The sequence below is a fragment of the Salmo salar genome, chromosome ssa02 (assembly GCF_905237065.1).
Source record: "Salmo salar chromosome ssa02, Ssal_v3.1, whole genome shotgun sequence".
NCBI classification, from domain to species: domain Eukaryota; kingdom Metazoa; phylum Chordata; class Actinopteri; order Salmoniformes; family Salmonidae; genus Salmo; species Salmo salar.
The window spans coordinates 38,283,167-38,310,626 of NC_059443.1; the positions used below are offsets into that span (position 1 = coordinate 38,283,167).

Consider the following 27,460-nt stretch of genomic DNA (forward strand, 5'->3'; position numbering starts at 1 on the left):
TTGGATGGACATGCAGAAACAAATGCAAAGCCTGGCAGACAATTGGGTTCCTCTTTTAGTTTCTCATCCTTATTTTGAAAAGACAGATATGCTGAAGATACAGTATCTTTCACGAGACAGTCATCACAGCGAATCCCTTCTGAGGTAAGAAGAAACAACTTTGTGAATGTTTGCTATTTCTTTTACGCATGTCTACCCATTATAAAGTGAGAAATGTATCCTGGATACATGTTTATTTACGGTCATAATGAGCTGATAATGTGAAATACCTCATGCGCACATTTAGACAGGAATGTTGCTAAAATGCTGTCAGTTCCACTTTAAAGTCATTATAAAGTGTCACCAATACATTTCTTATATGAAAATGTACAGTCATTTAGATATTTCTGTCTCAATGATATGGTAATAATGAGAGAGAGAGAGAACCAACAATTCCAAGACAGAATAATCGAATGGGAAGTGTAAATTTAAGTTCCTGGCCTCCACCTGACAAAAACTTTAGGAAAAAACGAATTGTGTGCCGCCACCAAACAGGCAATAATATAGGCCTACACTAGGTTACTGCCAATAAAATTTGCAGTAAACGTTACTTGTACAAGTGAAACTTCTAAACAGATATTTATATTATTGTGGAAGTGTTTATTACTATCCTTGAAGTGAGCAAAGGGGATTAAATAAGAATTCAGAGCAGCGCTTTCGAAAGCGAGAACATAAAATAAATGTCACCTATAAAAAGAATAATCCACATTTAGATAGGCTACAAAATAAATAAAGTAATCAAAATAAGTACGAAATTAAACCAAATAAATACAGTGAAAATATGTTTAAGGCACACAACATAATATTCTGGCAAAGGCTACATTTATTTCGAATAAAACACACTGTGAATACAGGCTTTGAAAATTGAACAAATAAAAAGTGCAACAAGAACCATTCGGCCTATTTTTCTTTTCATTATACAGTATATTAACATACCTAAAGGTTTCTGGCATGGAACAAAATCATGTTCACCTTTTCTGGTTTAATAGACTGCAGAGTGGGGTAACAATATTGCCTGCTGTAGGCCTACTGAAAAAACATTCAGATGGGAACTTTTTGCACAGAGGCAGAGGTATTTGAGGGAGACATTGACAAAGAGCAGAAATCGACCCTCATTCCCTCTCCACGGTGCCACTGGGTCATACATTTACATTTTGTTGGGTGGATGTGAGCTCTGCGCTGGCCCGCTGTTGTGCACTGAGTATGACTGTTTGCTTAGCTCTCCCAAGAACACTGCCCAGTGATGTCTTCTATGGTGAACATGCTCACTCGATCTCTGTCCAAAATCCCCATTGAAAGGGTCTCGTATCACCCTGCAGGTCTACAACGTTTGATTACAAATCACCATTCAAAGTTATCAGTACCACATATCACCATATAATTGATTTATATGTGTTTATTTATTTGCACACATGAAAATACAATATTGGTCAAATTATTTCCACATGATTAGACTTTAATCGGTGGTTTGTGCATGACACAGGCTGCATTGTAGACCGTTTACCGTGTTGGTAGGCAACGGAACAAAGCACTCCCCCCTTCCCTGGTAAAAAAAAGACAATACAATCGTATATCAACATGTTTGGACAGGTTGATGGGACGATATGTCATTCCAGACATGGCCCAACCCATATACACCCCCAGTCCCAGGAAGAATATTGTAGCCCTATTCGCACGGGACTAATATTACCAGAGAACGTTGGTTATGCCTGTATTACCCCCGAATGCCCGTTATTCCAGAGGACGATTCGGACTGAATTAGTTTTTTCCAAACTGCCACCTGTAATTATTATTTTCTTAATTATACATTGGCAGTTATGACGGAAGCCTGGAGTTTTTTTTTATAGGAGTGAAGATATTTCAACGAGTCCTGGCGACAGGTGACACTGATAACTCGAGCTTGGTTACCAAGTTTCTAAACCATACAAAGCCATCTTTGGTATAGTGTCGACATAATATGTGAATTGAGGAAGTGTGATCAGAATCATGAGGATAATTTAGCGATCGGCAGTAGAAAGCCCAATACGGATGGATTAAATTTTACTGGGGGTTCTCAGGTAATGTAATTATGTACACCAGCACAAATCACCACATCCGTAATTTTAGTCCGGTCTGAATCTGCCATGTCAGTCATTTTTATTTGGCAGGAAGATTATTATCCCAGCCCGGAAAACCTATTGTTTTTCAGCAAACTCCCAGGTCCTCTGATAATACTTATCCCGTGCGGCTAGTCATCCCTGTGTTTTGGGGATATTACAGAGTTTAACAGGTGCTGCACCCAGTTTTGGGTAAGAACATGGGAACAAATTTATCAAATCAAATCAAATTGTATTAATCACATGCGCCGAATACAACCTTAAAGTGAAATGCTTACTTACGAGCCCCTAACCAACAATGGAGTTAAAAAAACTTCTTAGGGCTCAAATCCCATTAACGGGATCAATTTGACAACATCCGGTGAAATGGCAGAGTGCCAAATTCAAATTAAATTATTAGAAATATTTAACATTCATACAATCACAAGTGCAATACACCAAATTAAAGCTTTACTTCTTGTTAATCCAGCCACCATGTCAGATTTCAAAAAGGCTTTACGGCGAAAGCAAACCATGCTATTATCTGAGGATAGCACCCCATCAAACAAACACAGACAATCATAATTCATCCCGCCAGGCGTGACACAAAACTCAGAAATAACGATATAATTCATGCCTTACCTTTGAAGATCTTCTTTTGTTGGCACTCCAATATGTCCCATAAACATCAGAAATGGTACATCAGAATTGCAACACAAGATTTGTTCAACCCTAAAATATTAGTCAGTAATCACAACATGGTGTTTGAAAGTTCACAGATTAAATTTCACGTTTACGTTTCATGTTTCACGCATGGCTTTTCTTACGATCCTAACAATTTACGTATGGATTTTATTACGATCCTAACGATACGTACGTTCAACCTTTTATTGCATGTATTACGCTTCATAAATAGATACGCTAGCCTAGTAGCCACGTTATGACTGACTTGTGATCACTGCCCTTGCTAGTTGGATTGTATTGACATTCCCAGCCTTAGTTACATTCGTCAGTTTTTCCCAAAATATTGAGAAATTGAAACTGAAACAGTGCATCCCGAATGGAGGCAGCAAACAATGTACCGGGCCAGCTGTGATTTACAACCTGATAGCAATATTTGTTGGACTACCAAGAAATGTATTGGTGAATTATATTAATCATGCAATGAACTGCCTCCATCTATTCTGCCAACAATGCCTTAGTGTACGTCATGGAATGTTGATTCAAAAATTACCGATTTTTAAAACCTCTTATAAAGTTGGTTTTGTAGCATAAACTGGGGATTTTATATTTTTCACTGATATGATCTGTTTGTTTCATATCTGCAAAGTAGATAAAACGCTGTCAGTTCTACTTTAAGCCATTAATACGTTATTTATAAAGTATGTGTTTTAATACAGTTATTATACATTTTTACCAATATAGGTCTCTGTTGTTGGTGTAAAAAGAAAAGCATGGAATTGAATAACCAAAAGAACAGCTGAAAGAATGTCACCTCATGTCTTGAGCATCAAGGGCAGTGTTATGGGTGTGGCATAGAGTTTATTTCAGACTGTCTACTTAACCAGTGAACCAGAGAGGCATATGCAGCTGAGATATGCTTTTCACTCACACACACACACTCCCACGTGGGTACACAGATACACACACACACACACACACACACACTAATAGTATGTTTCTAATACAGATATCCAGTAATAATCATGATACTCAAGAGAACAGTTGCAATGTTCCATTTCTTGACAGTTCTTCTGATGCTGTTGAATGGTAGGTAAACATTTTATCTTATTTAGTTACATATGAAATATACAGTGCATTCAGAAAGTATTCAGACCCCTTGACTTTTTCCACATTTTGTTACTTTACAACCTTATTCTAAAATGAATTAAATTGTTTATTTCTTCAATCTACAGACAATACTCCATAATGACAAAGCAAAAACCGGTTTTTATAAATTTTTGCAAATGTATTTAAAAAAAATTAAAAACTGAAATATTATATTCACATAAGTATTCAGACCCTTTAGTCAGTACTGAGTCTTCTTGGGTGTGATGCTACAAGCTTGCCACACATGTATCTGGAACGTTTTTCCCATTCTTTGCAGATCCTCTCGAGGTCTGTCAGGTTGGATGGGGAGCGTCGCTGCACAGCTATTTTCAGGTCTCTCCAGGGATGTTTGATCGGGTTCAAGTCCAGGCTCTGGCTGGGTCAATCAAGGACATTCAGAGACTTGTCCCGAAGCCACTCCTGCATTTTCTTGGCTGTGTGCTTAGGGTTATTGTCCTGTTGGAAGGTGAACCTTCACCCCAGTCTAAGGTCCTGAGCGCTCTGGAGCAGGTTTTCATCAAGGATCTCTCTGTACTTTGCTCCGTTCATCTTTCCCTGGATCCTGACTAGTCTCACAGTCCCTGCCGCTAAAAAAAATCCCCACACCATGACGTTGCCACCACCATGCTTCGTGCCAGGTTTCCTCCAGACATTATGCTTGGCATTCAGGCCAAAGAGTTCAATCTTGGTTTCATCAGACCAGAGAATCTTGTTTCTCATGGTCTGAGATTCCTTTAGGTGCCTTTTGGTAAGCTCCAAGCGGAATGTCATGTGCCTTTTATCGAAGAGTGGCTTCCATCTGGCCACTCTACCATGAAGGCCTGATTGGTGGAGTGCTGCAGAGATGGTTGTCCTTCTGGAAGGTTCTCCCATCTCCACAGAGGAACTCTGTACCTCTGTCCGAGTGACAATGAAGTTCTTGGTCACCTCCCTGACCAAGGCCCTTCTCCCCCGATTGCTCAGTTTGGCCGGGCAGCCAGCTCTAGTAAGAATCTTGGTGGTTCCAAACTTCTTTCATTTAAGAATGATGGAGGCCAATGTGTTCTTGGGAACCTTCAATGCTGCATAAATGATTTGGTACCCTTCCCCAGATCTATGCCTTGACACAATCCTGTCTCAGAGCTCTATGGACAATTCCTTTGACCCCATGCACTGTCAACTGTGGGATCTTATACAGACATACGTGTCTTTCCAAATTATGTCCAACAATAGAATTTTCCACAGATGGACTCCAATCAAGTTGTAGAAACATCTCAAGGATGATCAATGGAAACAGGATACACCTGAGCTCCATTTCGAGTTGTATAGCAAAGGGTCTGAATACTTATGTAAATAAGGTATTTCTGTTTTTTATTTTCAAAACATTTTCAAACACTTCTAAAAAACGGTTTTCGCTTTTTCATTATGAGGTATTGTGTGTAGATTTATGAGAAAAACAATTAATTTAATCAATTTTCGAATAAGGCTGTAAAGTTACAAAATGTGGAAAAAGTCAAGGGGTCTGAATACTTTCCTTCACGCCTGCTCCCGCTCTTCCTCCCTGGCACTCGAGGGCACCAGGCTGCCCAGCACTACACACTCCTGCCACCATCATTACGCACACCTGCTTCTCTCACCACGCGCATCAGAGATTCATTGGACTCACTTGGACTCAATCACCTGTGTTATTACCACCCCTATATCTGTCTGTTTCCCAGCTCTGTTCCCCACTTCAGCATTAATTGTCGTATGTCTTTGTATTACCCGGTTCTGACGCTGTTTCTGTCCAGTTCCATGTCTGTGCAAAATTAAATGTTCACTCTCCGTACCTGCTTCTCATCTCCAGCGTTGGTTCTTACACTTTCCGAATGCACTGTAACTGTTACTGTCAGGTGTACTGAAAACCATACATTCCATATAATTTTATAAATGTTTCAATTGCTTTGGTGCTATTTTTGAAGTATGAGGTGGATTTTCAAAACTCTTAGTACAAAACTCCAAACTGGTAACGCTTGTAACACAGCAAGTCTCATATTCAAAACCTTTTATTGTGCATTCATTTTGTTTGGACATATCTTTCACCACACTGCCTTTGGTCCAAAATATACATTTACTGTGAAATACCATGGGAACATTGATTTAATCACCAAAACACAACATAATGATATCTTCTCAATTTAGTTATTTTAACAACCAGTTAATCCAATAGCAAAAAATGCAAGATACATACACTATATATACAAAAGTATGTGGACACCCCTTCAAATTACTGGATTCAACTATTTCAGCCACATTTATAAAATCGAGCACACAGCCCTCCATAGCCAACCATTGGCAGTAGACTGGCCTTACTGAAAAGCACAGTGACTTTCAACATGGCATCGTTATAGGATGCCACCTTTCCAACAAATCAGTTCATCAAATTTTTGCTCTGCTAGAGCTGCCCTGTCAACTGTAAGTGCTGTTATTGTGAAGTGGAAACGTATAGGAGCAACAACAGCTCAGCCGCGAAGTGGTAGGCCACACAAGCTCACAGAATGGGTCCGCTGAGTGCTGAAGAACGTAGCGAGTAAAAATCGTCTGTCATCAGTTGCAATGTCAGCACAAGACCTGTTTGACGGAAGCTTCATGAAATAGGTTTCCATGGGCGAGCAGCCGCACACAGGCCTAAGATCACCATGTGCAATGCCAAGCGTCGGCTGGAGTGCTGTAAAGCTCGCCACCATTGCACTCTGGAGCAGTGGAAATGCATTCTCTGGAGTGATGAATTACGGTTCACCATCTGGCAGTCCGAAAGACGAATCTGAGTTTGCCGGATGCCAGGCGAACACTACCTACCCGAATGCATAGTGCCTACTGTAAAGTTTGCTGGAGGAGGAATAATGGTCTGGGGCAGTTTTCGGTTCAGGTTAGGCCCCTTAGTTCCAGTGAAGAGAAATCTTAACGCTACAGCATACAATGACATTCAATGTTGGAAGCGCTATGCTTCCAACATTGTGGCAACTGTTTGGTGAAGGCCTTTTCCTGTTTCCTGTGCACAAAGCAAGGTCCATAAGGAAATGGTTTGTCAAGATCGATGTGAAAGAACTTGACTGGCCTGCACAGAGCCCTGACCTCAACCCCATTAAACACCTTTGGGATGAATTTGAATGCTGACTGCAAGCCAGGCCTAATCGCCCAACATCAGTGTCTGACCTCAGTAATGCTCTTGTGGGTGAATGGAAGCAAGTCCCCGCCGTACTGTTCCAACATCTAGTGGAAAGCCTTTCCAGAAGATTGGAGGCTGTTATATCAGCAAAGGGGGGACCAACTCCATATTAATGCCCATGATTTTGTAATGAGATGTTCGACAAGCAGGTGTCCACATACTTTTGGTCATGTAGTGTATTTCAAAATTGCCTTTTGAATGTAATACGCTACGGTACAGTAAATTACAGGACGTTTTCACACCCATTAAAATGGACTGAAAATCCCATTTCCAAAATTTCTATCCCATGTGTGATCAAATCATTGATGCAAAAAAGTATGCATTGTTAATATAAAATTACACTTTAAAATCATAACAGGAACTAGTTTTCATCAAGCCTGTCTTGATCATTTGGCCATAGGCTCTCAACAACATCACAGTAGATGTCCTCATTGTTCAAGCACCTGGGGAAAAACCTTTAGGCATGGCGAATCTAAGCCCTCTGGACTGATGTTATTGCATGCCTCATCCATAGCCTGAAAGAGGGTGACACTCATAGGGATGGCAATCATACACCTTCCACCTGTATTGTAATCATATACGGTATTTTACAGTATTGTAGTGTACTTATGTATTGTAGTGGTCGTGTGCGGCTCAGTTAGTAAGAGCACGGCACTAGCAACATCTGAGTTGTGGGTTTGATTTTCACTGGGGTCACATACGAAAATGTGTAGACTCACATATATATATACACAGTACCAGTCAAAAGTTTGGACACACATACTCACTCAAGGGTTTTTATTTATTTTTACTATTTTCTACATTGTAGAATAATAGTGAAGACATCAAAACTTTGAAATGACACAAATGGAATCATGTAGTAACCAAAAACGTGTTAAACAAATCAAAATATATTTTAGATTTTAGATTCTTCAAAGTAGCCACTCTTTGCACACTCTTGGCATTCTCTCAATCAGCTTCACCTGGAATGCTTTTCCAACAGTTGTTGGCTGCTTTTCCTTCACTCTGCAGTCCAACTCATCCCAAACCATCTCAATTGGTTTGAGGTCGAGTGATTGTGGAGGCCAGGTCATCTGATGCAGCACTCCGTCACTCTCCTTCTTGGTCAAATAGCCAGTACACAGCCTGAAGGTGTGTTTGGTCATTGTCCTGTTGAAAAACAAATGACAGTTCCACTAAACGTAAACCAGATGCGATGGCGTATCGCTGCAGGATGCTGTGGTAGCAATGCTGGTTAAGTATGCCTTGAATTCTAAATAAATCAGGGACAGTGTCACCAGCAAAGCACCACCACACCACCTCCTCCATGCTTCACATTGGGAACCACACATGCAGAGATCATCCGTTCACCTACTCTGCTTCTCACAAAGACTCGGCGGTTGGAACCAAAAATCTAAAATTTGGACATCTTCGCCCAAGTCTCTTCTTATTGCTGTCCTTTAGTATTGGTTTCTTTGCAGCGATTTGACCATGAAGGCCTGATTCACGCATTCTCCACTGAACAGTTGATGTTGAGATGCATCTGTTACTTGAACTCTGTGAAGCATTTATTTGGGCTGCAATTTCTGACGCTGGTAACTCTAATATACTTATCCTCAGCAGCAGAGGTAACTCTTGGTCTTCCTTTCCTGTGGCCGTCCTCATGAGAGCCAGTTTCATCATAGCTCTTGCTGGTTTTTGTGACTACACTTGAAGAAACTTTCAAGTGTTCCGGATTGACTGACCTTCATGTCTTAAAGTAATGATGGACTGTCATTTCTCTTTGCTTATTTGAGCTGTTCTTGCCATAATATGGACTTGGTCTTTTACCAAATAGGGTTATCTTCTGTATACCAACCCTACCTTGTCACAACTCAGAAGACAAATCTTAGACACATGGAAGTTAGGGTGAATACGGAGGGTACGGGTAACACAAGACAGACAGCAGTGGTACTCAGGACTCTGGAGATGGGAAAAGGACCAATGAAACGAGGGGACATTTTGAGGTCCCGTGTGGACAGCCATACCCTCTGCCCAATGCGGTAGTGAGGAGCTGGGGTTCGGCAACGGTCCACTTTTAGCCGCTCTGGCTCTTCTCCAGGTACATCGACAGCGGCGGACAAACATCTGGGCCGAGGTACGCTGACCTCCTGCTCTTGTTCAGGGAGGAGTGGAGGCTGATACCTCATGGAGCACTCAAAAGAGAGTCTGGTGGAGAGTCCCGTGGAAGAACTGGGAAGAGTGTTCCGGGCATACTCCATCCAGACCAGTTGGCTGCTCCAGGTAGTGGAGTTGGTTGAGACCAGGCACCTTAAGGTGGTCTCCAGGTCTTGATTGGCTTTCTCCGATTGACCATTAGTTTGGGGATGGAATCCGGATGACAGGCTGGCCGACGACCCAGAACTGAGACGAGAACTGAGGACCCCGATCGGAGACCATGTCTACCGGGAGTCCATGGATCCAGGAGACATGCTGCACCATAAGCTGGGCTGTCTCCTTGGCAGAAGGTAGTTTGGGGAGAGGGATGAAATGGGCAGCCTTGGAAAACTGGTCACCTACCATCAGAATGACAGTGTTGCCATCAGACGGAGGGAGCCCAGTGACAAAGATATTCCAGGTTTTTATGGTTGGTCCAGACCAGGAATGGCTGCTCTGCTCCTTCCAGCCAGTGCCTCCACTCTTCCAACGCCATCTTCACTGCCAGGAGTTCTCGGGTTGCCAACATCATAGTTCCTTTCAGCAGGATTGAGACGATGGGACAGGACGGCACAGGGATTAAGCTTCTGGTCCTGGGCAGATCGCTGGGATCCAACATCCGAAGCATCCACTTCCACCACAAATTGATGCGAGGGGTCCGGATGGATGAGGATGGGTGCTGTTGTGAACCAATGCTTCAGGTCCACAAAGGCTTTGCCGACAGCTGGAGACCATTTGAACGGTACCTTGGGAGAGACGAGTGTTGAGAGGGGGGCCGCCAGGGTGCTGTAACCCCGAATGAAATGGCGGTAGGAGTTTGTAAATCCAAGAAATCGTTGCAACTGCACCCAGGATGTTGGTTGAGGCCAATCCCCCTGTGCTTTCACCTTTCCAGGATCCATCTGAACATTGTTCTCAGCAATGACATATCCCAGTCAGGTGATTGTAGAGCGGTAAAATGCACACTTCTCGGCTTTCACGAACAGTTGGTTCTCCAGGAGGCGCTGAAGGACCTGTCTGACATGAAGAACATGTTCTTGTGCAGATCGGGGAAAAAACAGGATGTCATCAAGGTACATGAACACAAACCGGTTTTGCATGTCCCGAAGCACATCATTGACCAAAGCCTGGAAGACAGCAGGGGCGTTGGTGAGTCCAAATGGCATGACCTGGTACTCAAAATGTCCACTGGCTGTGTTGAAGGCTGTCTTCCACTCATCCCCCTCGCGTATCTGATCCAGGTGGTAGGTATTTAGAAGGTCCAACTTGGAAAATATGGTGGCCCCCTGGGGAGGTTCAAACTCCGAGGAGAGGTAGGGGGTAACGATTCTTGACAGTAATGTCGTTAAGTCCCCGGTAGTCAATGCACGGACGCAGGTTCTTGTCCTTCTTCTCCACAAAGAAAAACCCTGCACCGGCAGGAGACGCAGACGGACGGACGGCCCCAGTGGCCAGAGACTCCTCTATGTACTCCTCCATAGCTTTGGTCTCTGGTCCGGACAGAGAATACAACAGACCCTGAGGTGGTGTAATGCCTGTGAGAAGGTCAATAGCACAGTTATAAGGATGGTGCGGGGGAAGGGAAGTAGCACGTGCCTTACTGAAGACCTCCAGGAGGTCATGGTACTCAGTGGGAACAGCAGAGACATCCACAGTCTTGCTAACGTCCTGAGGAAGACGACTTGGGGAAGGCTGTGCTGCTTGAAGGCAGTGGGAATGGCAAAATAGGCTCCAACCCAGGATGGAGCTTGTGGTCCAGTCAATCACAGGATTGTGTTTTTGTAGCCAGGAAAATACCAAAACGACTGGAACATGGGGAGATGTAATGAGGAGGAACTGTACGGTCTCACTGTGGTTACCAGAAACCCGTCATTGAACGGGCACAGTACTATGGGTGACTTCCCCTATAGAGCGGCCGATCCATGGGCACAGAGAGAGGCTGAGAGGGAATACCAAGCTCCGAAGCTATCGTGGTATCCATAAGACATTCATCAGCCCCAGAGTCAATGACCACTCAGAGAGACTTGGATTGGTCTCCCCACAGCACAAAAAAGGGTGTGCAGGTGATGGGAATTAGGGAACTCCCAGTCTGATTCACCATAGCACTGGTACCCACTCGAGACAAGGGTTTCCTAATAGGGCAGGTAGCTATAAAGTGTCCTGCCCCTCCACAGTACAGACAACAATTACTGTTCATCCTCCGTGAGTGTTCCCCAACTGATAACCTAGCTCTTCCCAACTGCATAGGCTCAGGAGTATCCAACTCACCCATCGTAGATTTACGGGAGGCTCAGGTGGCTTCAAATCCTCTCGGAAAAGCTGCCTTCGGAAACTTCATAGATTCCCTCAAAGGTGAACGAGCCATAGCGGGTGCACTAGTGTGCCCGAGACCAGACCTCCTCTCACTCCTACGTTCCATTAGGCGTCCATCGATTTTGATGGTTAGAGCAATAAGGGAGTCGAGGTCCACCGGTAATTCCCGAGCAGCTAGCGCATCCTTGACATCCTCAGATAATCCGTGCAGAAAAGTATCGAAAAGAGACTCCGGATTCCAGGCACTCTCGGCGGCCAACGTGTGAAAATCAACCGCATAGTCTGCCACACTACGGGAGTTTTGACGTAAGTCAAGCAGTTCACTGGCCGCCTTTCTCCCAGATACCGGAGACTCAAATACCTTTCTCACCTCTGCTTTAAATTCCTCCAGATGACCACAAATGGCAGATTGTTGCTCCCAAACTGCCGTAGCCCAGGAGAGCACCCTTCCCGACATTAGTGTAATGATATACGCTATCTTCGATTGGTCTGAAGGAAACGAAGATGGCTGTAGCTCAAAAATAAGCAAGCACTGAGAAAGAACCCCGGCAGGCACCAGGATTCCCCGAATATCGCTCTGGAGGAGGTAAGCAGGGTTCTCAGGGAGCCAGGATAGGATGTACCAACTCACCACAGAGAGGGGAAAAATTACTGGGTGATTGGGGTTTTTCAGAGGTGGCAGGCAGCCTCTGAGCTAACAGCTTCCAGAACAGGCAAGGGTCAAAACCGGGAGGACTAGAAAAAAAGAGAATAGCAAAGGCAGGAGTACAGGAAAACCACTGGTGGATTTGGAACATACAAGATGAACTAGCACAGAGAGACAGGAAACACAGGGATAAATACACTGGCACAGAGAGACAGGAAACACAAGATTAAATACACTGGGGAAAACAAGCGACACCTGGAGGGGGTAGAGACAATAACGAGGACAGGTGAAACAGATCAGGGTGTGACAGTACATCTCTTATCTTGTCAATATCTGATATTGTTTTACTTACTGTGAATATAATCAAAATAGTCATCATCATAATAGTACATGAAAGTATCATACTTTATATGTTAATACATTACAAACATACATTTTCATTATGTAGTTCTCAAAATCTGTCCTAGACCGACCAATTTAAAATCTATAGGTTTACCAAACGGTTAAGTGATTATAAATTAAGAGCAGTCGGATTAAGTAATCGTGAAATGTATTTGAAAAAATTAGAAGACAATCATATCAAAATGAATGTGCGCATTGCATTGTGAAAAGCAATTACTCTCTATGAACATGTGAAACATGTTTTTCTAGATGAAACACTGATTAAGTTTGGTGAAAAAGTGACTGTACGATTTTGTGTGTTGTACTTAGTCTATTGAAAATGTGCTTAGAGGTTTGAACTGCCTTTTTGATAAATCTGTCCTGAGTTTTGTACTAAGTGTTGTGAAAATGTACCATATACTTGTGAAAATTGCATACAAAAAAACTGTACTATTCTAATCTTACTTTCCTCTGTCCATCCTAGTTTCTTTTTGCAATCTTCAAATAGCCTTAAAAATAACTGGAGAGCACTTGGCCGCAAAGGAGGGTTCCTGCATTACAATCAAATGCACTCTTACCAGCTTGATGAAACATGAACAAGGTCAATGGTTTTGGATGAAAAATGCAAAGTGGAATGACAACACGAAGAATTTCACTGGCACAATTGTAAACAGTAACATGAAGGCCCAAACCCCTGCCCCTGAATTTGCAGACAGAGTAAAGTACATTGGTTCTGTGAATTTTGGACGGGCCACACAAAGCGACTGCAGTCTACTCATCAACAACCTGGAAAAGACTGACAGTGGGATCTACAAATTCAGATATATAGGAGAGACTGACAAATGGATGTCTGAACCAGGTCTGAGTCTTACAGTTGAAGGCAAGTTCACCTTACAGATACATCTGGATATCAATTTCCAATAATAATCCAAATATTCACAGCTATTCGATTGACAGTGTTGTAATGTAAAATATGGTGTTCTGTCTCTGTCTGATGTCTTGCCACTGTAGATGATCCGTGCCGGGTTAGAGTTGAGAAGTTGAACACGTCAACAGTTAAAGAGTCTGAGCCTGTGACTATTCGATGCTTCACGTCACGGGCATGTGGGTCACACCCAGAGTTCACAGGGCTTGGTCAGACCGTAATGCCTGTTCACACCTACGAGGGTAACCGTACAAGCATTGCGGTCAACTTTAATGCTAGCTGGCAGGATGATGGGAGGGTGCTCTCCTGTCAACCACAGGGGACCAAAGACCAGTGTATGAGCAAGAGCATCAAGCTGACGGTTGAATGTGAGTTCATTACTGACTTTCTAGTTTAAACTGTGTTTACCGTATCGCGGAAGTTCAGCGTTACAGCGTGATTGAAACTTAAAGGTAATGTTCCCGTCTTAGCAGAGACTGCATTCATGGTAAACGCTGCATATGTCGTCTGAAATCGGGATTAAATGTATATCCCACAATCTGTAACGCTTCAGCGACACAGATAGAGAAAACCGCTTGATTGGCCTTATCGTGACCATTGCATTATTTTTCTTTTAACCATTTTTTATTACAAAGAAATTATCCTACTAATTTGATTTGATGTTTTTTGCTTCTTGTTTTCAGAATTGAGCAATTTCTATGATCACTTGACTTTTTTGTCTTCTCTTTAAAAGATGCCCCGAAGGAGACGAAGGCTGTTGTAGATTTAGATTTGTCAAATGTAAAGGAAAGACAGCCTGTCACCCTCACTTGTTCCAGCAGAGGACACCCCAATGCTACCTACTCCTGGTTTAAAGACAGTCGAAAGACCGAATTCAGTGGAACAGAATTGTTGATCCGATCTATCACATCTACACACAGCGGGAATTACTACTGCGAAGCTGTAAACCAACATGGGACCCACGACTCAAACGTTGTTACAATAAATGTTAAATGTGAGATATTCCCTATTTGTGTAGTCCAGATATACATTTTGTATCATAGGGAAATGCAATCAAGGAAGAATTCATTTAAATAATGTTTTAGGTAGTCTCTGTCTCACATCCATGCTTATATACATTGTGGAATTGAATTTTTAATACATAAACAATGAAGGCAGCCTACACAGTTTTTATTCAATTGGAATACTCTCTCTTTCAGATGCTCCTGTCAGAGTGTACATTGAAACAGATAAACGCTCTACAATCAAAGAAGGAGATCAAATCAAATTAACTTGCATGGTGTCGAAAAGCAACCCTGAAGTGCATTCATGGTCTTGGTTCAAAGACAACAAAAAAATAACCAATACTTTAAAGGAGTATACCTTCAGCAGTGTACGGCCAGAGGACAAAGGTCATTACTTCTGTGAGGCGAGGAATTATGTTGGCAGTAGAAGGTCATCAACACATCAGATAACGGTTTCCTGTACGTCTTTTCCCATTTTAGCATGTTCAAACACTGTACAGGGAACAACAATTATCAATTAAAATGTATGCTGAATGTCAAATTCTTACATCCATCCAATATCAATATCAGGAACTACTCAATAATATACACTGCGCTGAATAAATTAATATACAGTACCAGTCAAAAGTTTGGACACACCTACTTATTCAAAGGTTTTTCTTTATTTTTACTCTTTTATACATTGTAGAATAATAGTGAAGACATCAAAACTATGAAATGACACATGGAATCATGTAATAACCACAAAAGTGTTAAACAAATCAAAATATATTTTATATTTGAGATTCTTTAAAGTTGCCACCCTTTGCCTTGATGACAGCTTTGCTCACTCTTGGCAAGATAGCCCTATTTGGTAAAAGACCAAGTCCATATTATGGCAAGAACAGTTCAAATAAGCAAAGAGAAATGACTGTCCATTATTACTTCAGGACATGAAGATCAGTCAATCCGGAACGTTTCAAGAACCTTGAAAGTTTCTTAAAGTGCAGTCGCAAATACCGTCAAGCGTTATGATGAAACTGGCTCTCATGAAGACCGCCACAGGAAAGGAAGTTACCTCTGCTGCAGAGGATAAGTTCATTAGAGTTAACTGCACTTCAGTTTGCAGCCCAAATAAATGCTTCACAGAGTTCAAGTACATCTCAGCATCAACTGTTCAGAGGAGACTGCGTGAATCAGGCCTTCATCGGTGAATTGCAGCATAGAAACCACTACTAAAGGACACCAATAATAAGAAGAGATTTGCTTTGGCCAAGAAACACGAGCAATGGACATTTGACTGGTGGAAATTTGTCCTTTGGTCTGTGATTCCCACCATGAAGCATGGAGTAGGAGGTGTGACGGTTTGGGGGTGCTTTGCTGGTGACACTGTAGGTGATTTATTTAGAATTCAAGGCACACTTAACCAGCATGGCTAGCACAGAATTCTGCAGCGATACGGCATCCCATCTGGTTTGCGCTTCGTGGGACTATTGTTTGTTTTTCAACAAGACAATGACCCAACACACCTGTGTAAGGGCTATTTGACCAAGAAGGAGAGTGATGGAGTGCTGTATCAAATGACCTGGCCTCCACAATCACCAAACCTCAACCCAATTGAGATGGTTTGGGATGAGTTGGACCGCAAGAAAAGCAGCCAACAAGTGAACAGGATATTTTTATTTTAGCTAGGCAAGAAAGTTAAGGACAAGTTCTTATTTACAATGACGGCCTACCCCGGGAAAACCTTAACGACGCTCGGCCAATTGTGCGCCACCATATAGGACTACCAGTCACAGCCGGTTATGATACAGCCTGGAATCGAACCAGGGTCTGTAGTGACGCCTCTAGCACTGAGATGCAGTGCCTTAGACCACAGCACCACTCGGGAGCCCATACGTGGGAAGTCCTTCAAGACTTTCAACCAGGTGAAGCTGGTTGAGAGAATGCCAAGAGTGTACAAGCTGTCATCTAGGCAAAGGGTGGCTACTTTGAAGAATCTAAAATATATTTTGATTTGTTTAATACTTTTTTGGTTACTACATGATTCCATATGTGTTAGTTCATAGAAAATAGTAAAAAATAAAGAAAACCCCTTGAATGAGTAGGTGTGTCCAAACTTTTGATTGATACTATATATATATATACATACAATATATATATTGTATCTGTTATCTTTTGCAGATGTTCCAAGATACACTCAGATCATCCAACGCGGAGGTTCCCACAACAACCAGGTGAAGGCAGGCTCTGAGCTAAGTCTCAGGTGTATGGCTGATGCCCATCCTGCCCCCAGTGTCTACACCTGGTACCGCCACAATGGAGTATTACCACATAGACTAAGCTCCCTCACAGGCCACCCACAGACCCTACTCTGGGTTAGGGTGGGCGTAACAGACGAGGGGTGTTACATGTGTAGGGCCACCAATGAAATCGGCACGGGACAGAACAGCAACACGTCATGCTTCAGTGTTCTATGTGAGTATTATTCATCACAGCTGTAAAAGCTGTTCTTATTGTATAAATGCATCCAGATCTCATATCATAGCCTCCTCTTACTCGGTATCTGAGCACTGCTGAACCCATTTCCCCTCTCAAAAAGAACAGCTAATAGATTAATAGATGTCATAGAAGATATTTTGGTTAGCTTATTCCTGATGACGTTTTATACATGGCAGCCTCTATGTTTGTGTTTGTGTTCATATTTGAAATGTGTGTGTTGTATCTACAGTCCTCTCTGACAAACATTTGAATAGGAACAATGAACAATTTGAATAGGTGTTTTTTTCAAAGCTCTCCTCCTCTCCACAGATGGCCCAACCAAACCAGTGCTTTCTATGGTGCGTACGGCCCAGGAGGGACACCCGGTTAGTATCAACTGCACCGTGCAGAGTTTCCCAGACTCTCAGCTCACTCTGACATGGACTCCCCGTCCCTCTGTCTCACCTATGTCTAGCTCCCTTCTTCAAATGCAGCCTCAACCAGTTATTGGGTTCCTCCAACATTCTACCAATGTTGTCTGGGGTTCTTTTAATGTTACATTCCTGCAAGGAGGGGTTTACACCTGTAGAGCCCAGAACTCTGAGGGGAGTAGCAGCACAGAGGAGGAGCTGGAGATTACATGTGAGTACAATGCATCGTCACCATCATCACCGTCATCATCCTTCTATTATTATGATGATGAAATAGCCAAACATATTTGATTTCCAAGATAAACATGTTCCATGATGCTTTCTCTGCTATGACACCTACAGACAGCCCCAAAAATGTGATGGCCTCTGCTCACCCTGACATGGTCCTGACTGAAAACAGCCAGCTGGTTCTTAACTGCACGGCTCGTTCCAACCCCCATGCCACCAACTACACCTGGATCCAGATCAGCGCAGGAGAGACCAGGATAGTGGGGCTGGTCCAGAAGTTGACGGTGATGTCCACAACCCCATCCCATAGTGGACTGTACAGATGCACTGCCCAGAACCCCTTAGGAACTGGGGAATCCCAACAGGTTGACGTTAAAGTCAAGTGTGAGTACATATCTGTCACTGCTTTATGAAAACTACCCATAGGATATACACCCTATGTAGATCTGAGAGGAATTAATAGATATTAATAAGGTGATAATTCCACCTGGCCTATTAGAGGGCAATATGGAGGGAGATTAACCATACTGCGTACTGCAATCCTCTCAGATCTACATTTGGGATCAGAGTCATCCTTTCAAATGGGTTAAGGTCCTCTATACATTTCTGGAATAAAGACTTAAGTGGTAATTTGTGTAGAGCTTGAACTTATATTCTTCTAATACTATAACTAAAGACAATTCAACACAAGGAAAATGCAAATGCATATTTCTATTCAAATGTATAAGAATCGTTTTCTTCCATTATCTTCCATCACAGATGCTCCAAAGCTCACAGAGGTCATTCACAACATGACCAATAGGTGGCAGAGTGATGGGGGGAGCCCTGTGGCACTGACCTGCCACAGTCACAGTTACCCGCCTGTCAACAGCTACAAGTGGTACAGGCTGGTCGAGGAAAGGGAGCATTTCATCATCAATCACCAGAACATCACTGTCCACCCGGACAAGCCCGGGACGTACTACTGTGTCGCCACCAATAACATGGGGGGAAAAGAATCTGGAAGAGTCAAGCTGTTTCTCAACCGTGAGTGCATAGTGACTGACAGCCACTTTGGAAAATCAATAGAGTACAGAAGTGTGACTTATTCTGACTAACATTTTTACCTCAGTATTTCTATCTCACTTTTGATATTCATCTGATGCCTACACTCTTAGAAAAAAAGGGTTCCAAAAGAGGTTTTTGGCTATCCCCATAAGATTACCCCTTTTTGGTTCCAGATAGAACCCTTTTTGGTTCCAGGTAGAACCCTCTGTAGAAAAGGGAGACAGCCGAAGAACCCTTTAAGGTTCTAGATACCACCTTTCTTTCTAAGAGTGTTGCATATTTCATTCTCCCCCTGATATGCTACCTAAATGTATGAGTCAATGATGATACAGGCCTTAAAAACCATTCTTCAAGATGCAAAATGTATTGTATGCATACAGTAAGTAAGACAGTATGTAACAACACATAGGTGGCATTGGCATTTGAAGTCACAGCTCCACACAAAATGTCAAAGACTGTAGCCAGAATGTCTGAATGGTCCAATATTGACCCATTTCTCTTTATCGTTACTCCTCCCTCTCTTCTCTCACCACAGGAAGTGTCTTCCATGTCCTCTCTCTCGTCCTTCCTTTCTGCTGTGTTCCGCTTGTTCTTTTACTCATCTTTCTGGTCTACAGGTGAGTCCTCTGTCAACACTTACTCACTTCACTCCTCTTATTTGTAAAATACATATATTTCTTAACCATACGTATTGACTACAGTTAGCAATGACTGGAAAGTCACCACAACACTGTTTGTGTGAAATATCCACTTTTTGTTTTGCGTTTTTCAGACACAAGAGGATCAAATCGATCCAGCAGGGGACAGCAAATAAACTGCCTCATTGTGTTCACTTTGGTTTTCTGGTACTGTTGCATTTCACAAATACTGCATTATTCTCTTCTATTTATTCTGTAGTTCATTTTGTGAAAATCCCTAGTTAATTGTGTGTGTGTGTGTGTGTGTGTGTGTGTGTGTGTGTGTGTGTGTGTGTGTGTGTGTGTGTGTGTGTGTGTGTGTGTGTGTGTGTGTGTGTGTGTGTGTGTGTGTGTGTGTGTGTCTGTGTGTGCCCCTATGCTTGTGTGTGTCACCGTCAGCACTGGCGTAATGGCACAAGTGAGAACCTGGTGAGCGAAGGGGGTGCAGCGGCATCAGACCCCCCGGGGAGGAACAGAGATCAGCTGTGGCCAGACAGCCCGTACCACCCAGAGCCTCTGCCCCAACCGCACCATCCCCATCCCAGCAGGATGTTGTGTCCAGACAGCACGTAAGAGCATCAGGCATGGTCTCACACAGACAAGATCACACTGTAGACAAACACACATAAGCACCCACGTTTGCATGCACACACAGAGACACACACGTCTGGATGGGCAGACATACGCGAGACTCAATGACTCAATTTAGCAGGCCTCCCTCACTCACAATGGGATTCCATTATACTAGTTACTGTGGATCACCACTACTTTCTGTTCTCAGTTTGAACATCTAAAGGAAGATATGGACCTGTGTCTACTTGTCAGTCTTGGCAGAGTGATTCAATTTGTTTGTTTTTTCTTTAAAGGTCGACCTCTGACATATACACTGCATACAGTGTTCTGAAGGCACCAGGTGGAAAGCAGGTGAGAGAAATCGAACAATGTTGTTGAAGGGGTGAAATATGGAACAAAGAGGCCTTTATATGCTGTATATACTGTAACTCTACAGTTTACATTTACATTTACATTTAAGTCATTTATGTAAAAGAGCGACTTACAAATTGGTGGATTCACCTTATGATATCCAGTGGAACAACCACTTTACAATAGTGCATCTAAATCTTTTAAGGGGGGGGTTAGAAGGATTACTTTATCCTATCCTAGGTATTCCTTAAAGAGGTGGGGTTTCAGGTGTCTCCGGAAGGTGGTGATTGACTCCGCTGTCCTGGCGTCGTGAGGGAGCTTGTTCCACCATTGGGGTGCCAGAGCAGCAAACAGTTTTGACTGGGCTGAGCGGGAACTGTGCTTCCTCAGACGTAGGGAGGCGAGCAGGCCAGAGGAGGATGAACGCAGTGCCCTTGTTTGGGTGTAGGGCCTGATCAGAGTCTGAAGGTACGGAGGTGCCGTTCTCCTCACAGCTCCGTAGGCAAGCACCATGGTCTTGTAGCGGATGTGAGCTTCAACAGGAAGCCAGTGGAGAGAGCGGAGGAGCGGGGTGACGTGAGAGAACTTGGGAAGGTTGAACACCAGACGGGCTGCGGCGTTCTGGATGAGTTGTAGGGGTTTAATGGCACAGGCAGGGAGCCCAGCCAACAGCGAGTTGCAGTAATCCAGACGGGAGATGACAAGTGCCTGGATTAGGACCTGCGCCGCTTCCTGTGTGAGGCAGGGTCGTGCTCTGCAAATGTTGTAGAGCATGAACCTACAGGATCGGGTCACCGCCTTGATGTTAGTAGAGAACGACAGGGTGTTGTCCAGGGTCACGCCAAGGTTCTTAGCACTCCGGGAGGAGGACACAATGGAGTTGTCAACCGTGATGGCGAGATCATGGAACGGGCAGTCCTTCCCCGGGAGGAAGAGCAGCTCCGTCTTGCCGAGGTTCAGCTTGAGGTGGTGATCCGTCATCCACACTGATATGTCTGCCAGACATGCAGAGATGCGATTCGCCACCTGGTTATCAGAAGGGGGAAAGGAGAAGATTAATTGTGTGTCATCTGCATAGCAATGATAGGAGAGACCATGTGAGGATATGACAGAGCCAAGTGACTTGGTGTATAGCGAGAATAGGAGAGGGCCTAGAACAGAGCCCTGGGGGACACCATTGGTGAGAGCACGTGGTGCGGAGACAGATTCTCGCCACGCCACCTGGTAGGAGCGACCTGTCAGGTAGGACGCAATCCAAGCGTGGGCCGCGCCGGAGATGCCCAACTCGGAGAGGGTGGAGAGGAGGATCTGATGGTTCACCGTATCAAAGGCAGCAGATAGGTCTAGGAGGATGAGAGCAGAGGAGAGAGAGTTAGCTTTAGCAGTGCGGAGAGCCTCCGTGACACAGAGAAGAGCAGTCTCAGTTGAATGACCAGTCTTGAAACCTGACTGATTTGGATCAAGAAGGTCATTCTGAGAGAGATAGCAGGAGAGCTGGCCAAGGACGGCACGTTCAAGAGTTTTGGAGAGAAAAGAAAGAAGGGATACTGGTCTGTAGTTGTTGACTTCGGAGGGATCGAGTGTAGGTTTTTTCAGAAGGGGTGCAACTCTCGCTCTCTTGAAGATGGAAGGTACGTAGCCAGCGGTCAAGGATGAGTTGATGAGCGAGGTGAGGTAAGGGAGAAGGTCTCCGGAAATGGTCTGGAGAAGAGAGGAGGGGATAGGGTCAAGCGGGCAGGTTGTTGGGCGGCCGGCCGTCACAAGACGCGAGATTTCATCTGGAGAGAGAGGGGAGAAAGAGGTCAAAGCACAGGGTAGGGCAGTGTGAGCAGGACCAGCGGTGTCGTTTGACTTAGCAAACGAGGATCGGATGTCGTCAACCTTCTTTTCAAAATGGTTGACGAAGTCATCCGCAGAGAGGGAGGGGGGGGAGGGGGAGGAGGATTCAGGAGGGAGGAGAAGGTGGCAAAGAGCTTCCTAGGGTTAGAGGCAGATGCTTGGAATTTAGAGTGGTAGAAAGTGGCTTTAGCAGCAGAGACAGAAGAGGAAAATGTAGAGAGGAGGGGAGTGAAAGGACGCCAGGTCCGCAGGGAGGCGAGTTTTCCTCAATTTCCGCTCGGCTGCCCGGAGCCCTGTTCTGTGAGCTCGCAATGAGTCGTCGAGCCACGGAGCAGGAGGGGAGGACCGAGCCGGCCTGGAGGATAGGGGACATAGAGAATCAAAGGATGCAGAAAGGGAGGAGAGGAGGGTTGAGGAGGCAGAATCAGGGGATAGGTTGGAGAAGGTTTGAGCAGAGGGAAGAGATGATAGGATGGAAGAGGAGAGAGTAGCGGGAGAGAGAGAGCGAAGGTTGGGACGGCGCAATACCATCCGAGTAGGGGCAGAGTGAGAAGTGTTGGATGAGAGCGAGAGGGAAAAGGATACAAGGTAGTGGTCGGAGACTTGGAGGGGAGTTGCAATGAGATTAGTGGACGAACAGCATCTAGTAAAGATGAGGTCAAGCGTATTGCCTGCCTTGTGAGTAGGGGGGGAAGGTGAGAGGGTGAGGTCAAAAGAGGAGAGGAGTGGAAAGAAGGAGGCAGAGAGGAATGAGTCAAAGGTAGACGTGGGGAGGTTAAAGTCACCCAGAACTGTGAGAGGTGAGCCATCCTCAGGAAAGGAACTTATCAAGACGTCAAGCTCATTGATGAACTCTCCAAGGGAACCTGGAGGGCAATAAATGATAAGGATGTTAAGCTTGAAAGGGCTGGTAACTGTGACAGCATGGAATTCAAATGAGGAGATAGACAGATGGGTCAGGGGAGAACGAGAGAATGTCCACTTGGGAGAGATGAGGATTCCAGTGCCACCACCCCGCTGGCCAGATGCTCTCGGGGTATGCGAGAACACGTGGGCAGACGAGGAGAGAGCAGTAGGAGTAGCAGTGTTATCTGTGGTAATCCATGTTTCCGTCAGTGCCAAGAAGTCGAGGTGCTGGAGGGTAGCATAGGCACTCAATCAATGACTATTACAATCATTCTGTATTCAGTACGTCAAGAATGACTGAGCGTAGTGGCAGGTAGCCTAGTGGTTAGAGCGTTGGGCCAGTAACCGAAATGTTGCTAGATCAAATCCCTGAGCTGACAAGGTAAAATTCTGTTGTTCTGACTGTGAGCAAAGCAGTTAATCCACTGTTCCTAGGCTGTCATTGTAAATCAGAATTTGTTCATAACTAACTTGCCTAGTTAAATTAAAAAAAAGTAGTATTACATTGTACAGTTATGAATGAAGGGATGAATTAACTATTTCAATTCTTGACATTCTTTTTAATGCATTCCATCTCGTTTATTCAGGATCTTTCACCAAGCCATCCAATCAGAAACAAAGATGAACACACTGGACACATGCAGGAACCTGAAGTCAACTATGCCTCCATGCAATTCAGGGGCCAGGAGATGTAAGATTGAAAATGTTTCTGAGAATGTGGGGAAGGCAGATGAAACCAGGATAGGTTCAAATTAAAACCCATCACATTGGTCTTCCAAGTAGGGCATCGGTCTAAGGCACTGCATCACAGTGCTAGAGGCGTCACTATAGACCTGGGTTCGATCTGCTGTGTTGCAGCCGGCTGTGACCGTGAGACCCATGAGGTGGCGTACAATTGGCCCAGTATTGTCCGGGTTAGGGCAGGGTTTGGCCGGCCGGGATGTCCTTGTCCCATCATGCTCTAGCGACTCCTTGTAACTGCTGGGCGCATGCCGCTGATTTCTGTCTCCAGCTGTATGTTGTTTCCTCTGACACATTAGTGTGGCTGGCTTCCGGGTTAAGCGAGCAGTGTGTCAAGAAGCAGTGTGGCTTGGAGGACACATGGCTCTCAATCTTCGCCTCTCCTGAGTCCGTACGGTAGTTGCCGCAATTGGACAAGACTGTAACTACCAATTGGATATCACGAAAAACGTGTAAAAAGTACCAAACAATTATAATAATAAAAAGCAAATCACTTCACATTGACAGCTACAGTACGGTGTCCATTTTAGGTGAATGCATATGATGTGGGAAAACATACAAATTACCTCAAATACATCATAAATTGATATTATCCTACCATAATGTAGTAATGTATTGAAACCACTAATGTGAAAATGACTGTAGTAGTTGACCAAAACGTACGTAGGGAAATAACCTGATGAGACAATAAACATGAGTCAAACGCATACATTGACACAACCTGTCTTCCAGGGGTAGCTTGGTTCCTAGAGACCAAGCGAGAGAGGATGACGTCTATGCTAAGGTTGGCAAGCCAAAGCTGAAGGAAAAGGTCAGTCAACCGTAATAACAAATGTGTAAACCAAAACAATGGGCAACATCACACATTGGCCCTTATGATCACCAGAATGTCATTATTCAGCTTAACACTGTAACTGCAGCTAAGATAGGCCTGCATATAATAATGAGGGAATTTAAAGGAAGCTAGTCAAATTCTGCTTCAATTCAATTATTTGTATAGTTACTCTGTAACCAGGTAACCACATGGTATCCGTTGAACTTAATATAAAGTTCAACTGAACATTGCGAATGGAAACTTTGAAGTGACTTGTCATAATCACTTTGTTGCAAATCTACTAACAAACCAATACTCCACTGTTACTTAAACAGGATATTGAGGTAAGAGTACACAGAGATCCTGTAAATTATGTAATTCTATTTGTGGTGCATCTTACATCATAGAAAATGTGTAGTAGAAAAAAGCAAGAGGACGTTTAGAAGGACGTTTGTACAGACAGTCCAAGCAGTAGCAGAAGGGGTATCACAACCGCAAAGAAAATGGGGAAATTACTTAATGTGTTTTACTGGACCTTGATGTTAGCACTTGATAGTTTGGAAAAGGCAAATGAACCCGTACAGCTTTAAGATATTTGATAAGAATAATTTTGAAAAAAATATGGCTGCCCAAGACAATTAATATGCTCCAGATTTACAAAATAGCAACATTCCAGCTGCTTCATTTGTATGAATCTCTTTCTATATTCAGACTAATAAGTGCAATGACTACGAGAACATTAAGGAAGTGTGTGCTTCGAAGCCCACCATCGAGCCAAACATGGAGACGGAGACAGGGAGCAGTGAGGATGACATGGATATCAGCTACTCTGAGGTCACGTTCAGAGCAAAGCCAGGACACCAGACAGTCTGTAGTTCTGACCCTCGCCACCGCAGGGCAGGCCACAGCAGCAGCTCAGATGAAGAAGACTACACAACCCAGTACTCTGATGTTAAAATATAAGAGGAAGTTTCATTCATAGTCAAAAAAAGTATTAAGGTTTGTTTGTAAATATTTGTATCACACCTACAGTACCAGTCAAAAGTTTGGACACACCTACTCATTTAAGGGTTATTATTTATTTTTACTATTTTCTACATTTTAGAATAATAGTGAAGACATCAAAATTATGAAATAACACATATGGAATCATGTAGTAACCAAAAAAGTGTTAAACAAATAAAAATGTATTTTATATTTCAGATTGTTCAAAGTTGCCACCCTTTGCCTTGATGACAGCTTTGCACACTCTTGGCATTCTCTCAACCAGTTTCATGAGGTAGTCACCTGGAATGCATTTAAATTAACAGGTGTGCCTTGTTAAAAGTTAATTTGTGGAATTTCTTTCCTTCTTAATGCGTTTGAGCCAATCAGTTGTGTTGTGACAAGGTAGGGGTGGTATACAGAAGATAGCCGTATTTGGTAAAAGACCAAGTCCATATTATGACAAGAACAGCTCAAATAAGCAAAAAGATATAAGACATGAAGGTAATTTAATCTGGAACATTTCAAGAATTTTGAACGTTTCTTCAAGTGCAGTCACAAAAACCATCATGCGCTATGATGAAACTGGCTCTCATGAGGACCGCCACAGGAAAGGAACATTGCAGCCCAAATAAATGTTTCACAGAGTTCAAGTAACAGACACATCTCAACATCAACTGTTCAGAGGAGACTGCATGAATCAGGCCTTCATGGTCAAATTGCTGCAAAGAAACCACTACTAAAGGACACCAATAACAAGAAGAGACTTGCTTGGGCCAAGAAACACGAGCAATGCACATTAGACTGGTGGAAATCTATTCTTTGGTTCCAACTGCTGTCTTTGTGAGACGCAGAGTAAGTGAACGGATTATCTCCGCATGTGTGGTTCCAATCCGTGAAGCATGGGGAGGAGGTGTTATGGTGTGGGGGTGCTTTGCTGGTGACACTGTCCCTGATTTATTTATAATTCAAGGCACGCTTAACCAGCATGGCTACCACAGCATTCTGCAGCGATACACCATCCCATCTGGTTTGCGCTTAGTGGGACTATCATTTGTTTTTCAACACGACAATGACCCGAAACACACCCCCAGGCTGTGTAAGAACTATTTGACCAAAAAGGAGAGTGATGGAGTGCTGCATCAGATGACCTGGCCTCCACAATCACCCGACCTCAACCCAATTCAGATGGTTTGGGATGAGTTGGACCGCAGAGTGAAGAAAAAGCAGCCAACAAGTGCTCAGCATATGTGGGAACTCCTTCAAGACTGTTGGAAAAGCATTCCTTGTGAAGCTGGTTGAGAGAATTCCAAGAGTGTACAAAGCTGTCATCAAAGCAAAGGATGGCTACTTTGAATAATATAAAATATATTTTCATTTGTTCAACACTTTTTTGGTTACTACATGATTCCATATGTGTTATTTCATCGTTTTGATGTCTTCACTAATATTCAACAATGTAGAAAATAGTAAAAATATAGAAAAACCTTGAATGAGTGTGTACAAACTTTTGACTAGTGCTTTATATCTGGATTGTTAGCAATAAAAACACATTCAAATATCGGTAGTTGCCTTAACTGTACTTTAAAATGACAAGTCAGTCAAGACCACAATGGCAGAAAACAGAGTTTATTGACGTCATTCAAAGTGGGTTTGAACTTCGTGTGGTACATCAATGCAATGTGTGCTTACTTGGCTGTCAAAACAGAAATGCTTCACTGTTTAGAAATGTCCCATATTACAGGATGTGCTATTGTGTAGATGCTATGCAACTGACACCATGTCTTCATATTTGTTTAACATTGCAATGCGCATTATAACTGACTTCTGACTT

At 43.5% G+C, this 27,460-nt stretch overlaps 1 protein-coding gene across 4 annotated transcripts; it reads left to right on the forward strand.

Annotated features, from left to right (window-relative positions):
* si:dkey-24p1.1 (B-cell receptor CD22) lies at positions 1 to 25,774 on the forward strand. 4 transcript variants are annotated; one of them, XM_045703763.1, is made up of 17 exons: positions 1 to 144; positions 3,805 to 3,884; positions 13,131 to 13,526; positions 13,658 to 13,939; positions 14,305 to 14,565; positions 14,771 to 15,034; positions 16,739 to 17,032; positions 17,366 to 17,677; positions 17,809 to 18,078; positions 18,454 to 18,720; positions 19,277 to 19,358; positions 19,514 to 19,586; positions 19,818 to 19,987; positions 20,285 to 20,342; positions 23,675 to 23,778; positions 24,561 to 24,639; positions 25,354 to 25,774. In XM_045703763.1, the coding sequence occupies exons 1-17, from the start codon at positions 5 to 7 to the stop codon at positions 25,603 to 25,605; spliced, it is 3,384 nt and encodes a 1,127-aa protein (XP_045559719.1). In that variant the 5' UTR covers positions 1 to 4; the 3' UTR covers positions 25,606 to 25,774. The 4 variants fall into 4 exon arrangements, with proteins under 4 accessions (XP_045559719.1, XP_045559720.1, XP_045559725.1 ...); XM_045703764.1 differs by lacking the exon at positions 3,805 to 3,884 and having other exon boundaries at positions 85 to 144; XM_045703765.1 differs by lacking the exons at positions 1 to 144; positions 3,805 to 3,884; positions 13,131 to 13,526; positions 13,658 to 13,939 and adding an exon at positions 14,005 to 14,023 and having other exon boundaries at positions 25,354 to 25,773.
* Positions 25,775 to 27,460: the final 1,686 nt, after the last annotated feature.

Bases quoted from the DNA above. Each gene is read 5' to 3' on its own strand.
- si:dkey-24p1.1 (XM_045703763.1), top strand. From the start codon at position 5: ATGGACATGCAGAAACAAATGCAAAGCCTGGCAGACAATTGGGTTCCT. The intron at 17,033-17,365 runs GTGAGTATTATT...TCCTCTCCACAG, and splicing joins GTCATGCTTCAGTGTTCTAT to ATGGCCCAACCAAACCAGTG. The intron at 19,359-19,513 runs GTGAGTCCTCTG...TGCGTTTTTCAG, and splicing joins CTCATCTTTCTGGTCTACAG to ACACAAGAGGATCAAATCGA.